Below are 16,109 nucleotides of genomic sequence, written 5' to 3' on the forward strand. Positions count from 1 at the left end.
AATATACAAATGGTACTGAGTCCAATGTAAAAAAGAAACATTAACTTTCGTTTCAGCATATGTACTGAATTTTACAGAAATCATAGGCCTAAAATCAATACCACTTAATACAATCTTTTCACAACAAGAGAAAACAGTTTCTAGGAAATGAAGATGATTTATACTGTTGCAGATGACATTCAATCACAAAAAACCATAGAATATCCTGAGTTGGAAGGCATCCACAATGATCATCTAGTCCAGCTGCTGGCCCTACACAGGACAACCCCAAAAATCCATTTTTTCCCCAAAACAGAAAAAGGCATCTTGAACGACAAATGGTGCACTTTTAATTAATGACTCACAATACTCATAAAAACTGCTGTAGCAGTGGGAAGTTCATCAAGAATTTGCAAGTGCCAACTGATGGCTGATTTACAAATAAAATATTGAAGTCATCAAGCAAATTGTTCTAAAGAAACCATCAACCCTAATTGTGATGATGCAGTAGGAAATGGGCTACAGAAAAGCTGAGCTACAGATACTTGGTAAATTTTCTGCCCCATTAACTCTCAGTGAGTTTGTCTCTGGGATGAAATCTTGACTCTGCTGAAGGCCTGATTATGCAACCATAACTTAAATGTGGTCAGATACAGAAAATGCTCATTACAAATTCAATGCCTGATCCAAAAGGCTTTGGATTGGACCTTTGCAGTATACATACAGTTCAAGGCTTCAGAGTTCTAAAAGGCAGAAAAAAATGCAACTTACCATTCAGATTTTAATTTTCTTCTCTGTTTCCAACAGTGGTATCTCTAGGGTGATGCACTTTTTCCTTTAAGTAAAAAACAAGCATAAAACCAGCAGCAGAAAACAGTAATGGAAGTTTACGGTAAAAATAATGAGTGACTACAAAAAGCTGAATTCTTTAGCATTCTGAACACCAAGCTTCTCTCTCCAGGAAAATAATTTTAAAAGGCTGAAAAATGTTTATGATGGTAATTTTAGCATTTATACTTAAGTCTTGTGGGATGTTTCCACCATCAGTAAGTTACATTGATTCTGGCATTAGATTACTGAGACTTGGGGTTCTGGTGGTTTTTTGTTCTGGAAAACCTATTTTTCTTCAAAAATCCAAGTGAAGACCAGACAACTGCAGTGACAGCATGAAGTAAATTCACCATGTTTATAGAGGGGTAACAACAAAAGACTTTTCTGTGGAACAAAACCAAAGAAAAGGAACAAAACCAAAGAGAAGTCACACGTGCAGTGCAGGGCATAAACGACCACTATAAAGTAGCTTTTTCTCTGAAGCAGTAAAAACAGGCCAAGTAAATCCTTCTTGAAATACAGCCATCTTATAGTTTACCAAGAAAAAAAAAAAGACTTATAGCTTAGTGCTGCTATAATGGCAGAGATTAGATATCATCTTCATCCATGAGAAATTCTCCTGACTGATAGAACAATATCCACAATTCATCTGTGTGTTTGGCTGCAGATGGATTTGGAAAGGGGCATCCACCACACTCTTGCACTACTGCCGAACAGCTAGTGCCACACTCCTGGTGCCCAGCCCAGGAACCAGGCTGCTAAACTCTTCTAGGCCCTTGCACTTTTGCCATTAAGTGTTCCACTGTGATGACTAAGCTCAGACTATTTCTTCAGTAGATGCAAACACAAAGAGCATTTAATCTCTCCTTGTTGGCAACAACTGATAGCTCTCCCACTCTGCAAAGCAGCAGACTAGCTTTGGTTTTCCTCTTTCTACTAAATGACTGAAATGATAACAAAAAAATCTTTTTCTTAATGCATGACTTCATATAAAATGAGGGCATAACCTCTTCCTCCATGTGTCTTTTTAGAAGTAATTAACAAACCTCCTCTCCATAGCCTGCAGTTTTGATGCAGTTTTTTCAGTGACTCAGTGTGTGGGCTTTTGTAAATCCTGTTTTTGTGCACCTCAATTTATTCCATACATCGAATACAAAGGAGCTGAAGAGGATTGTTAACAGTTCTGAATTCCACTAAGTATATTCAACATTTTCAGATATGCATAAGCCTGGTGTAAGTTGGTATATATTAACTGACTGTAATAAATGTATGCTTGATATAGTTATGTTTCTGTTAGTTGACACTGCTCAATAGCACATTCAGCTCATTTGGTTACATAAGGTTTGTGGTTTCTTGAAAGATGCAGAGACCTAAGCATCACCTAGCAGTTTCAAACAGAAACTGCTGGTCTTAGAAGACCAACATATTTAACTTGGGATTTTAACCAATGGTAACAGCACCTGAAGTCAGGCAAAGTAAATTCAGGAAGTCTCTCAAGTAATTAAACAACAGTGAAAATGTGTATCTAGTAAATTCAGAACCATAAGCAACAAGCTCCTTGGGAGCTGACTGGCAGATAAACCATGACTCTTATTTCTGACCTCACATATAGGAGCCAAAACTTCTGATCAAGATTCCTGTCAAGAAACAAATTTCAGATTCATACTTGTTGAGTGGACTGTAGTCTCTCTTTTTCCTTCTGCCACTGTTTAAATCTGTCCACGGCTTCATCCACAGAAATTGCCCCCTTTTTCACCTGTTCCTGCAAGTGGATGAGTTCTTCCTGTTCAGCAGGGAGGTTGTGTTTCATGATGCCGTAAGTTGCTGTGTCAGTGTGGCCTCTATTTGCTACAAAAAAATGGAGAAAAAGAGAAATGAAAAATGCAACAAATCAATGAGGATTCTACCATTACTCTTTGGCAGCAGAGTAGCATCTTAAACATTTTGTTCATTACTATTGCCCTGGTCCATGGATTCTCCACTAGTGTTGGTTCATACAAGAACTTCCTTCTAGCACTACATTTCCTACTACCACCACAGCTAGAGTACTGACATTTTAAAGGAAATTGTTGCTATGTTAAGACATAAAAAATATCCACAGTGCCTTTTTTCTCATTCCCTCTCCAACTTCACTGCAGTTCCCCAGTACAGTAATAAATTAGTGATTACATGCTGCTCTATATGATTTAATCCTGACCTGCTACTTGATAACTGAAGCAGGAGGAAATATCTTCACTCAGTGTTCATTCATTTTGTACACAACATTGTTAATTATTTTCGGGTACCATTAATGGAATTTACAGTAGTAACATTGTGAAGTGCTGCAACTCAAATAATAACTGGATTGCCACAGGTAATTAATTTTACATGGATCTTGGGGTACCCAGGAGAGAAATGTTGCTCCCCACACTGCCATCTTTCCATGGCTGGCATTAGTGCACAGCTGAGCCCTCCTGTCTTTCCTTTTCTTGGTTTTAATCACAATAATGAAAGGAAACAGAAAAATGTGAAGTAACTCTGACTCTACAAATCTTTCCTACAAGACTATAACTTTTATTCTTCTTTCTTTAATCTGATCTCTTAATGCTGCAATAGCATCAAGGCCATGAATCACAGGTGGTAAAACAGATGCTAAATTAGCCAAAATAAGTCACAGCAAATCTCTACTAGTTCTACTGAAAAATATCAAGGCAGTTAAAGAGCTAAATTAAATTCTGTACCGTGCTTCTTAGCGTCGCAATACGTCCTGTTTTTGTCACTGGTCACTCGAGTGGCCTTTTGCTGAAACACTGCAACAACATTAAGAATACAAGGAAGTTGAAAAATGGCAATTTTTCACACATTCTGAACAAAGGAAGTAGGCTCATAAAAGCAGGCTGGAATAAATTTTTTGTTCTAGCCTAGCAGTACTTTTCAACCCACTTGTCAGTCTAATGTTAATTACTTGAAAAATTGTTCTATTGCACAGAATGGCAGGATTACTGATATTATAGATACCATGACAAAAAACTTTTAAGAAAATAAAATGGACTTATCACCTTAACATGTTACTTGTTCAGAAGAAATAGCTAGATCTCAGAGTTCTTCATATGGTACAGACACTTACTGTAGCCTGCTTATTAATTTTTGGGGAAAGCTAAGGCAGAAATAAACCAAATAGTACCAGGTGAGAATAATGACACTGCTAAAGAAAGAGTATGTGTATAGTTTTGTCTATTTTATTCAAGTCCTAGGAACAGCAAAGCACAATCACTCTTGTTAGTGTAGCCCATCATCCCCATTCCTGTTAAGTGCCCAGAGTACAGCCAGCCTGGGTATGCCCTAAAATGCTACCGTCAAACTTTTGCTGGCAGCACAGTAAAACCCAGAAAGTGGGAATTTCTGACTTAGCTACTGCCACACAAGCTTTTCCTCTTAAGTCTCAGTTCTGATTTTAGCTAAACAAATGACAATCTAGAATAATTCCTTCCAATTAAGTAATCCTCTGTCATCACTGCAATGCAGCAAATGTGCCAGTTCAATGGAGCAAATATTTGCTTGGGGACCGAGGCCCAGTACAACGGAGCTCTGCTCAAGCAGCAGAACAGGCTCGGCGTGGTAGCCTGGAGTCCTGGTTTCTTGCTCCTGTGGACCAGGGAAACCCAGTGGAGCTTGGTTTGCACCTTGTCTGCCTGCCCAGGGTTGCCTTGTACAATGCATCTCCTTCTCTCACGGCAACTTGTAAAATGGATGATCAAGACCACTGTGACACCTAAACTCAGCACATGCTGCATGCAGAGGTGAGGAAGAAGCAATCCATAAGGGTGTGTTTTCTACACTGCAGAACAAAGTTTTTATGCTAACTCCTGCGTAGGCTTGTATGAAGGTGATGATGAATGAAAACAGCTAGGGACTTGATGTTCATTAAAAAAGTTCTCAGCCTAAATGCAGAGAGAAAACACAGGCAGCATAAGCTGATGATGTTATATCCCTAGCTCAGCCTAATACTGACAGATTTTAACTTTTGTAATACTCTTCTGTCATTCTCAAAGTATCCTGCTAAATATGGTTGCAGTATTTTCTTCTATATTTGAAATAGTATTCTACTTTAAAAGATGAAATTAAAGTAATGAGAACACAGACATAATGCAGGAGCCTGAATTTTACTGAGTAAGGAGAAGGGACATACTCAACAGTGTGCCTGATTAGAAAGCACTTTAATTGATAGACTTTGAAATTTCTGCTGAGTTTTGCAGTGTTGGAGTAATCAGAAATGGAATTACTTCTCCAGTGAAAAGTAGAACTATTAAAACCACTTTACGTGCCGCATCTTGTTGGAATGATTTTAGCTGGCAGCAAGCATTCAGTGTGGGTGAGGTCAGTGAAAACAAACGCCTGTTTCTGGAATGCCTGGAAAGACAGGCACACTCCACTGTACAACTGCCATAGGTTTAAGGAAGACTCTGGCAATTCACCCTTTCATTCCCATATTCTTATGAACTACTCGAATACAGCAGTTAAATAAAAGAAACAGGTCATCTTGCACAGGAATGGTCATCTTCCATTATTTCTTTATGGAAGATAAAGTAAATATACCTTCAGCAAAGCAGAATTAATAAAGCAATTTTTTAAAGTGTCAAAATTCCACAATCTTTTATTTTTATATATATATCATCTATGGCAGAGAGGCACAGAAAATTTGATTAAAAGGGTATAGTACTTCTTTTATACTTTTATACTTAATGTGGACATTTCAATAACATCTGTATGATCAGAAAGAGAGTCCTTTTGAATTTTTAATCATGTTGTGACTGGCTAAAGTACCTATAGACGCTTGTAGGTAAAAACCCACAAATTAAATGTCCTGACCTGATATACGCTATATAATTTTTGTCTACAACGTACCTCTTCTTCCTTTGCAGTTTCTCAGAATTAAAGGAGGCTGAGAGAACTAATAAGTAATTCCATTTATTCCCTCTCCTCTCTTCAGCTGCTACAGGATATAGATGAAGTTTTTTGCAAGCCCTAAATACATTTTTATGCCTTAGGCAGTAAGATCGCTCTTTAGGAATGTAATGTAACCTCAACATTCCTCCAGCAAAGCAAACTCAGAAAGCATGAAACTACTGCAGTATTTTCTAGCAGGACTTGAAACCAGAAAGCAACATTTAAAAAGTGGGACAAAACACAAATTTTGTGGCAAATATGCAGAACCCTGGGAAAATCCCTAATGTAAGGTTTGGAAAGTGAGTGGGATCCAAGGAACTCTGAATTGCCTTTTTCACCTCAATCAGACTACCTACAGATCTTATTTCAGGCTATCTGCACATGCAGGTAAATAATGCTATGATTTTGAAATGTGGTTAATATTTTCATGGTTATCACCACAAACAGAAGGGTTAGAAACACTTAAAATCTAAGTCTCTTGTGTATAATTCTGTACTAAGAGCAGTGTTGTATAGTGCAAGAAACTGTGCAGGGTATAAGAGGTCTAGAGAGAGAGAGAGAAATTTTTTATAGTGCAAGAAACTGTGCAGGGTATAAGGGGTCTAGAGAGAGAGAGAAATTTTTTACAACAGCTTTTAGTTGACAAAAAGAACAGGAATCTGATTTTCAGAATTAATAGAGTTTCTAACACAAAGCTGTAACAGTAAGGAATCACAGATGCACTATGACATTTCAAAAATTGCTTAGTGATGTAATTAGAAACACAGCTAATCAAAACATGGAAGGAGTTAGATCATGGGAGAGGAGAACTCATATCAGTTAGGAGGCAATGATCAACCAAGAAATGGTTTCTAATTTATATTTTACTTTACCCATCTAAACTATGAGGGATATCGCCTATGTGCTGTATTGGCAACATTACCTCTAAAAATCAAACAACAGTTTGCCACTATGCACTAGTGATTCAAACAAAGCTAGACTGATGAACCTACTCTCTAGAAGAATATGTGAGCTAATCATACCTAATACTTATATACTTAGTCCACCCTTCCAGTAGCACAAACACAAAGGAGAAAAGACACAGTGGGAAAAAAAAATCAATCAATAAATATCACTCTTTTGAATTCAGCTTGCTTAGGAAATTCAAGATGCATTTATTCATCAGCTTCATTGAGTCGATGTTCCAAACAAAATTATCTATCACCATGACTACTTTATTCAGTAAACATTCAACACCAAAATACAGGGGAATAAAGTCTTTATATGAACACAAGACTAAGTGATAATTCAAATTAATTAATACACTAGGGTTCCACTTATTAACACATATCAACTCAGATGCAAATTACAATGAACTTGTAAGCTTCCTCCTTGTTCTTAGTAGGTTTTTGCTTCATTCATTTTAGAATTGTCATGCAATTAATTAATGATTAATGGAAGAATGGAGAAGAAGGGGTGAATTGCTAGTTGGGATATGTTGCAGGTAGAGACTCCTATCTTTGCCCATTCCATTTTTTTCCCCAGTATTTAAACATTTTAACATCTAAACTGTGTATGCAGAGTACCTAGGCAAATAAAACTTGCAAGTTCTTTTTTTCTGGTAGGGATTAGATTGTAAATTAGATGTAGCACAGCAAGGGATGACAAATACACAGAGAATACTAAGGAAGGAATATAGTAGAATGATGCTTATTATTCAGGAGATGAGAACTCTGCAGATATTTGTTCCCATCTTTTTAGATTTCATTTTCCTTTTGTCTGTTTTGTTTGCTAACACAGTGAACTGCACTCAGCATGAGGACTAGATAGAGGTCATCAATCCAATGCTAACCAGTAAGTTTTGTGAGATGACTAATAACCACTCCTAAAACTTACACAAAATATTTCACATATTTCAGATTAAACAAAAAAATTCTAGTGACTCCTAACATGAAATCAACTAAGGAAATGTGGCCCTGTAAACAGACTTTTTTATTTTTCCAAGAGAAGGCAGCTGAGCACAGAACAAAAGTGCATCAGTATGCCTCACGAATCTGGTCTAATTATTGTGGAGAAGGGATGGCTGTACAGTGCAAGGTAACAAAGGCTCAAGTCCCAGAAGCTGTCCTGTTGTGGCAGCATAGGTGTCTGAATGCACGTAACACCATGACAAGGCAAAGGGGAAAAGTCTGTTTTAAGTGCACAAGTGCAAGAAAATGAGTGACCACATCTCAGCTGGTACAGAAATTCTGATCTGGTCTAAATGTTCAGCCTGACACTCAAGACGTTTTTGATAACACACAACAGTCATTTCACCAGAATAAAGACCAGGTGAGATCAAATGCACTTGCAGAAATATCCTACTGCCACGTCACTGTTACTTGCATGTTACTTGCAGTGGCCCAGTGCATGCTGCTGAGTTTTTCAGTGACAGCATCACATCCACTCATCACAACTTACACAGGCTATTGTCAGCCTCTACTTTGCACAGCTACTTAGCTGACTGAGAATGAAAAATCCCATTTTCTCAGACCAATAGTAGAATGGTTTTAAAAAGAATTACAGTGTAATGACAATGTGAAATTATTAGTCCAAAAATAAACAAATGTTCGCCATCAATTCTCTCCCCAATTTTGCAGAGCATAAAAGCTCAAATCTGTTAGAATCTCAGCAAGTTTGGTCACAGAGGGACCTCAAGAGGTCCTGAGGTCATTAGAGATCTCATTACATAGAGATGACTCCCCTACACTGAAGCAAGGTAATAAAAATAATATCAGAACCCTTTTTTACAGAAGGGGTAAAGAATGAGTGAGAAGAATAGGTACTGGTGATTAGTTCAAGATGCTGTTCAAAAAGTGTTGTCAAAGTACTTGCTGTACCATACACAATGAAAAGAACTCACACCTTTGCTCCTATTGGAAGTTTAACTTAGTGGATCATGGAAATTGGAAGGACGTTAGCGATACACTCAAGAGTATTTGCTCCAGCACATAAAACCTGAATATATTTCTTCAGTCTCATTTTTCTTGAGCACAGAAAAACAAAAAAAGGAAGACTCTTTATTTGTTTTTACCACAAGTATGCTATCTGGAAGAGTTTGGTTTGCAACCAGGCAGCATCCTATAAATATTTTTTCTCTCTGTGCGCCTTATTCAGTACGTGCTTCAATCTACCAAAGTTAAGATAGCAAAACATCTGACTGAATAAGTATAGTGGATGAAGCTGCTATACCACTCTCCAACCAGTTCTGTAAAAACACTCTAACTACTCAAAACCAGCTAAACAGTGCTTCCTAGTATCATGTCATTCATGGAAAAACATCCTTAAGTTGGGAATACATAATGAAATTCATCTGCAGTGCAGTACTTTACACTCACTGTAGGAAAGCACTACAAAATCCCTCTGTGGGACATAAATGTTTTGCAGTTTTGCATAGGCTCTTAGGCTTCACTTTGGAAACCCCTGCTTTAGAGCATTTAAACAATTGGCATAATAAGAATTACTGACTCAGGATGCGATCACTACAGTTCCCAGTAATCAGCCTGGTAAGTTTCCAAGACATGAACAGTTCTGTTCTGGACTTTGTTTATTCATTTCAGTTGGGTTTATGCTGTCTATTCTGTATGTCAGATATTCTCCCTCCCTAAAAATATCCACTGGTTGCTACTTTTCCTGCATACCCTGTGATTTTGATGAGCACTGAGAATGCTATTCTCTTTTGGAACAGTAACTGGAAAACATACTTTTCCATTTCTAACTTTTAACCCTAGTATGAGGTCCCACAGAAAGCTATGTTTAAATAATAAAATGTTTTCAGTGCACAGAGGGGTAACACGTTCCTTCAGGGAGTTGTGAGAGGTTTGTAAAGGAGCAAAGCCTATAGCATATGAAGTTTTATTTATGCTGGTGTAGGACAGGTGTCCTTGCTGCAGAGAACCCTTTCATACTAGGAGTCTGTGATAAGAGGTAAATGATTAAACCAGGACAGTAATGTAATCCTTGACCTTGAGGCAGTCCTAGTAGGTCAGACTTCAGAAATGGCAAGGGGGCATTAGAGAAACTCATGCACCTGCCCTACAAATACACCAGTAACTTTGGTATCCAGCTCAATCAAATCTGGTATCAATAGGGAACATTAAAATTGCAGTCTAAACTGAAAACACAACGTCTTCATACATTTATTTAACAGTTGTTTTGCCAGCACACAACTAAAAAGAACCACTGAAATATCTACAGAGGAATAATAAGCACCTGAGGAATGGTAAGGGAGCACACTAAGAGTGCACACCATCTGGACAACAAGCTATTTGGCACTAATTTGTAGCTCCATTGGTTGACGAGCCTTTCATGCAGAAGACAGAATTCTTGCAGTGGTCTAAATTAAAGAACAAATGCACTCTCTGATTGTTAAAAATGCAGTATACGTTTACCAGTGTTCAGCACAGTAGTTGGAATAAATGAAACTCAGTAAAAGCGATTAGAACACTTACATTTTAAATCTTTCAACTCCCCCATGTTTCCTAGAATTTATTTGTCAGCAAATTCAAGTCAGATGCTCAAACTGTAAATTGTGGTAGTTCAGTTATGACAACTTGCATCATTGAGTGTTTAAGTGGGGTAATCTACAGGGAGCAGACTTTCTGCCCAGTGTAAACTTGAGATTCCATGTATTTGGAAGCTGCTTATTTCAAAGAAAGCTATTTGTTCTCTTTCTTCTTTGTTGCTATTTTCATGGAAACACCACTTCTTCTGCTTAAAGGAAAAGATACTCTTTTGTAACTTCATGGCCTTTGTTCAATTTGTGGTGAAAGTCTTCATGGGAATTCAGCTATTTGATTTGTCCAGATAGATATAAAGAAATAAATTAAAAAGTAGTCACCAGCATGCAATCCAAAAGCCAAAAGGCATTTCTGCTATGCAATGCCTTTTTTCTTTTTCCAATAAACGAGCCCATCTATGGGTACATAGAGAGAAATCCTCCTCTTGCATGTCTGTATGACACTATCACAACAGTCCTTGTAATCCTTTGGGCATGAAGCTTGTTCTTTCCATTAACTCCCAAAGTACACGGGGATCCAGTTGTGAGTGACTGCGTGGCCTTAACGCAGCCCTCCTCTGTGCATCATGCTCCATTCTCTAATCCCATTTTTCCACAGGACCTGTGTCTTACTAAACACCAGAAGGAAATGGTTCTGGAGATCAACCAGAACTGTACAGTGAAGACAATATGTGTCTTACAGGAATATTAAATTATTTGTTTTATAAGTTGAAAGGTGTTTAGTAAATGAAGAGAAAATGCAGAGGAAGGGAGGATGCCTCAGTTAAGGAACTAAAATTTGCTCTGCAGAGCAGGACTTCTGTTTCCAACAAAGCCCTAGCATAATGTCAGATATGTCATTTATGCCAGCAGTCAGGCTTGTCAGTCCCTGATGTCAGGGTACTGACTAGACACACTAATGATTTAATCTGAAGTTCTGAGTGGCCACTGAAATCAATGGCTTTGAATGAATAAAGTATGAGCTAATGCTGTTAAATCTCAAGAATCTTAGTTACTTCATATTGGGCATCCAAAAACCTCAATGGATAGAGAACAAATCAAAGGGTTTAAAACAGGAGGGTCTGAAATGTGGGACCTAAGGCAGGAATGAATTATATTTTAAACAAAATGGGAATAAAAAACACTGAAGTTTTTCATGTTTAACCACTTTAAACACTAGATGAAACAAAATATCTGTGATAAATAGGAGCATATTTATTACTGTACTGCAATGTTTGTGGCAGGGTGAAAGAAGAGCAAAACTACCTCAATTCTAACTTTTGATTATTTGACTTTGCCTCTTCTGTAATACACTTTTTAATACAATATATGAAATAAAACCCAAAAGTATCATCAATTTATTTGAGGGATGAAAAATGTGTATATGCACTAACTAGCTAGAGTATTTTACACTGATTAGATTAAATTACAAAGGAATGGCCACAAACACATGCAGATTTTAATGATGGACTAGAACGAAATTTTCTGGTTCTTACAGATGAAGCAATCTTTTTTTTTCCTGAACATAAGCAGTTCTAATATAATAAACTGGAAACTGGGATGTTGCTGGACTGGATAAAGAATTTTTTAACCACTGTGGAGAAGAACAAAAATTGCCAATCCAAGTAGCAAGAAAAATCTTTTACCAGAAGGTATATTCCTTCTGTCTGAAATTTCACTTGCTATCTCAGGAATCCCTGCACAAACAGGAGAGCAAAATACTCCAGAAATACAGGTAGGCAAAATAGAGGCCTGAGTGGTCAGCTGAAGCTTTCTTGAAGAGCTTCTACTTTTCTCATGTTCTATGAAAGTAAAGGAACTTGAGTCAGGGGCTGATTTCACAGAACTACAGGAAACTAATTTGTCTACTACTACTTGCTTATAAAAACAAAGGTAAAAACCTTGTGGGTGTGTGTATATATAAATATATATATGGTAAACCACAGTCCCATCAAAGCAGTTCCTCTCATAATCTCTTCCTTAGCAAACAGTTAGAGGAGACAAAGCAGAAATACTCCAGTGCAATAATAGACAGTAAAAGCAATCCCCCAAATAAAGCACCTTCACATTAAGGGTTTTCAAATCACTGGCCTATCTATAATGATGGTGGACCAAAATTTGAGACGCTGCTCTAGCAACCTCAGTAAAAGCAGCCATTTCATGACTTTTATAGCTGTAACAGGCCCCCTATACCCATCCATTCTTGGGTTACACTGTAACTACTGTAATAATTCATACTTATGCCTCCTGAATATGCTGAAGAAAGAGCAACTAAATGATGACTACATTAGTCCATGCATTCTGTCCCTAACCTGGAGTTATACAGCCCAGAGGAAGAGAGCTAGCTAAGAAGAATAAAAGAAATCGCTGACTGAGACAGGTATAAAAAAGGAGGTGCTCCTCTGTATTTGGTGGAATGTTTTGCATAGTATTAATTCTGATTTAGTGCAAAACATGCACTGCATGCAGTAAGCAATCTAATGGTGTCCTTTGTCAGCCTATTTTTCTACCATTTATTCTTATGTATATTCTTATACCTTGGCAGGTTTTTGCAGAGGAGGCTGGAAATGCAGACAGCATGGATTTTGGGACTGAAACAGGTCTCTGCAGTAAGTTCACTGTATTCCTTTTGTTGCTTTGAAATTTGGCTTCAGTTTGAATTGGAATGCAAAGATACCTGAAATCCCTTCCAGCCTTACATTTCCATGAATAAGCTCAAAAACGTTCCCCAGTTTTCATAGTAATGGTAAAAGGACATAATCCTTCCTGCTAGAAATATAAATGATCCTACCTAGAAACGGTGGCCAATTCTAGTATTTTGTATTGGAGAAAGGATATTTGGAAGAGGAATTCTCACACAGGCATTTCTCCCTACTTTTCTTATCAGAAAAAAAAAAAGACTGAAATTTCTCTCTCAGAATTAAGTAAAATCATTTCAGTAAAGAAACTGAAAGGCAACTGCTAGAACAGATACACTCACAGCTAGCTCAGTGATTCTTAATTTCCCTCATATTCTCATAATTTTTTAAGAGCTAAATAAAAACTGTGATACTATCTGACATGCAAACTGAAAATTAACATCACTCAGAGATGTTCTCAGCTCATTTGAAGGGTGAGAATAGTTTGACTGAAACAATGTGTTGGTTTGAAGGTAACTGAACAGGGATCTTAGTCTTTTAGAAAATGTTATTCATCAAACAGAAGAGACGTCTACATTCTACTAGAAGATACTGACAAAGCAGCAGTGCTCACCTTGTACTATATAGGGCGTGTTCTCCTCTCTGACCAGTGAACATGTGGGACGAGGGGCAGGGGCTGGCGGCCTGTTCGCGATAAAGGACCTGCAATGTTTCCTCTTCTCCTCCTCCTCACCCACTATGAAATCATACACAGATTCCTCCAGTTTCACAGCAGTGTATGGGTGTTCCTCCTCGCTGTCTTCCTCACATGTATCTTGGTCTTCTCTGTAGCTCACTGTTTTGAGTCCATCATCATGTTCTCTTTTGTTCCTGTCCATCACAAAATTCCTCTCTGAAAAAGGAAGAAATTGTGTTGCATGTAAAGGGTAAAGAAAGGAGATTAGGACTTATCTTAAAGCTTTAAGTTTCCTAAAGTAACTCAGAGACCTAATTTCACTTCTAAACTAAAGTGCTCTGATTTTCAGAGGCTTCTGATCATGTAACTCAGGAGAGAGAATGTCCCAAAGGAATAATTACAACTTCAGGGACTCCTCCTGATTTCACATCAGATTATCAAACATAGATTCTTAGCTATTAGCCACAAAATAAATGGACTTATTTAAAGAAATACAGAGTGCCACAGTTGCTCTCACAAACATGTTGGTGAAGCCAAGTAAGTGGTACCTGTGGCCCTTGGCATTCTGGAAAAAATTTTGTTTCTTACCTGTTGCAACAATGACTTAAGAAGTGAAATTATCTTAGAAAATGTTGGATTTTGTCTTTCCTACATCTTCAATGTCCCACATGGTTTTGAGGGCTTTACTAAGATGTGCTGTAGGCCAAGGTCAAAAAAAAAAAAAATTCCCTTACAGTGTAGGTAAAATTTATGACCTCTTATTATGTGTGCTAAGACTACCCAAACACCTCCCAAATACCTGCAAATGCCTCTCTGTACTCCCTGTATTTCATATATTTCATATATTACCTGACAGATCTGGTCAGGAACATCTTGATGCAGCAAAGTGCATATGCATATGCTTGCTTTGCAGCATTAGGGCCATACTGCCTAGCTACTCTGTTACAAGTGATCATATGTAATCTCTGCAGCAGCACATAGTCTGCACTTGCACATGTTTGTATCTGGGCTTATTTTCCTCCCAAGACTGTACCTTGTGATTTGTGCAGATTGTCCTGTCTTAGGATGCCAGGCAGATTTCGAGGGGGAGGAGGGGGTGGCCTCTTACAGAGAAAGCAATCTCTTCTGTTCTCTTTGAGATCATCCTGTATGTTGGCATACAAATCGTCAGGACTGTTTTGAAAGCTATATGATTCCTCCTCTTCTTGATCTTCATGTTCTGTCTCCTCTTTGCTGTCTCTTACATCATCTTTCTTTTCCTCATCCACTTCAGCTTTGTGTTGGCATGTCGATCCAATTCCATATTGATCTCCCGGGTTCTGCTTGGTTTTTAATACTAAAGAATGCATTATTTCATTTAAAATTTGCCATCTGGAAACATTTCCTGTTTCAAGGATTCCCACAGAAGCAACACAATGGCTAATAAAACTTTTATGAACTGATACAGTAGAAAAGCTGTCAAATACATACTGCCAGTGAGCAGCTTTTTAAATATTTACCAAATGAACAGTGGAAGTTTTCATTGTACCTTGCTACTCTGATACATGCCATCTTCGTGCGTGCAATGTTAAACTCTTCTAGAGCTGCTGTCAGAATGAAATCACATACACTCTCCTTGCCTGCATAATTTGTATTACTTGATTTTCAATGCAGCACAGTGCAACACTTAACAAAATAAAGCCACAGCTCACATATCTGCGGTACTTGTTTTTACACAATGGGGTTTTGGGTGCTTTCTCCTTAAAATGAAATAAACATTGCCCATGAGAGACATGACTGTACACCTGTAGAAACAGAGCTCCTCTGCCCAGGTGGCCTAGAAGGCCAGTGGCATCCTGGCCTGTATCAGGAATAGTGTGGCCAGCAGGACATGGGAAGTAATTCTGCCCCTGTACTCATCACTGGTGGGGTTGCATCTCAAGTATTGTGTCCAGTTCTTGGCCCCTCAGTTCAGGAAGGATGTTGTGGTCCTAGAGCATGTCCAAAGAAGAGCAACAAGGCTGGTGAAGGGACTCGAGCACAAGTCCTATGAGGAGAGGCTGAGAGAGCTGGGGCTGTTTGGCCTAGAGAAAAGGAGGCTCAGGAGAGACTTCATCACTCCCTACAACTACCTAGCCTCTTCTTGCAGGCAACCAGCAATAGGCCAGGAGGACACAGTCTCAAGATGCACCAGGGCAGGTTTAGGTTGGACATTAAGAAGAAGTTCTACACAGAGTGACTGGGTACTAGAATGGGCTCCCCAGGGAGGTGGTGTAGTCACCATCCCTGGAAGTGTTTAAGAAAAGATCGGATCTGGTACTCAGTGTCATGGTCTAGTTGACAGGATGGTGTTGGATCATAGGTTGGACTCGATGATCTCAGAGGTCTTTTACAACCTAATTGATTTCACAGTTCTGTGATTCTTTCTTTAGTGGCCCATGGACCACAGAACAAGAATACAGTGGAGGGATGTGAAAGTGTACATTTTAAACTGCTATGTACAGCATCAAAATTTTAGTAGTCAAGATCAGTAACATAACAGAGTGACTACACAAGTCCATCA

The 16,109-nt window shown here is 38.3% G+C and overlaps 1 protein-coding gene across 1 annotated transcript in view; it reads right to left on the reverse strand.

Annotated features, from left to right (window-relative positions):
• Positions 1-757: 757 nt before the first annotated feature.
• BANK1 (B cell scaffold protein with ankyrin repeats 1) overlaps positions 758-16,109 on the reverse strand; it is a gene marked incomplete at its 3' end in the record, with an annotated part of 120,938 nt that continues 105,586 nt past the window's right edge. Inside the window, 5 exon segments of the mRNA XM_008933279.3 lie at positions 758-814; positions 2,477-2,658; positions 3,531-3,599; positions 13,505-13,783; positions 14,601-14,903. Of these exon segments, the coding sequence (XP_008931527.2) occupies positions 758-814; positions 2,477-2,658; positions 3,531-3,599; positions 13,505-13,783; positions 14,601-14,903 (890 nt within the window).

This window comes from Manacus vitellinus, unplaced genomic scaffold (assembly GCF_001715985.3).
Source record: "Manacus vitellinus isolate BGI_N305 unplaced genomic scaffold, ASM171598v3 scaffold_0_pilon, whole genome shotgun sequence".
In the NCBI taxonomy this organism is placed as follows: Eukaryota; Metazoa; Chordata; class Aves; order Passeriformes; family Pipridae; genus Manacus; species Manacus vitellinus.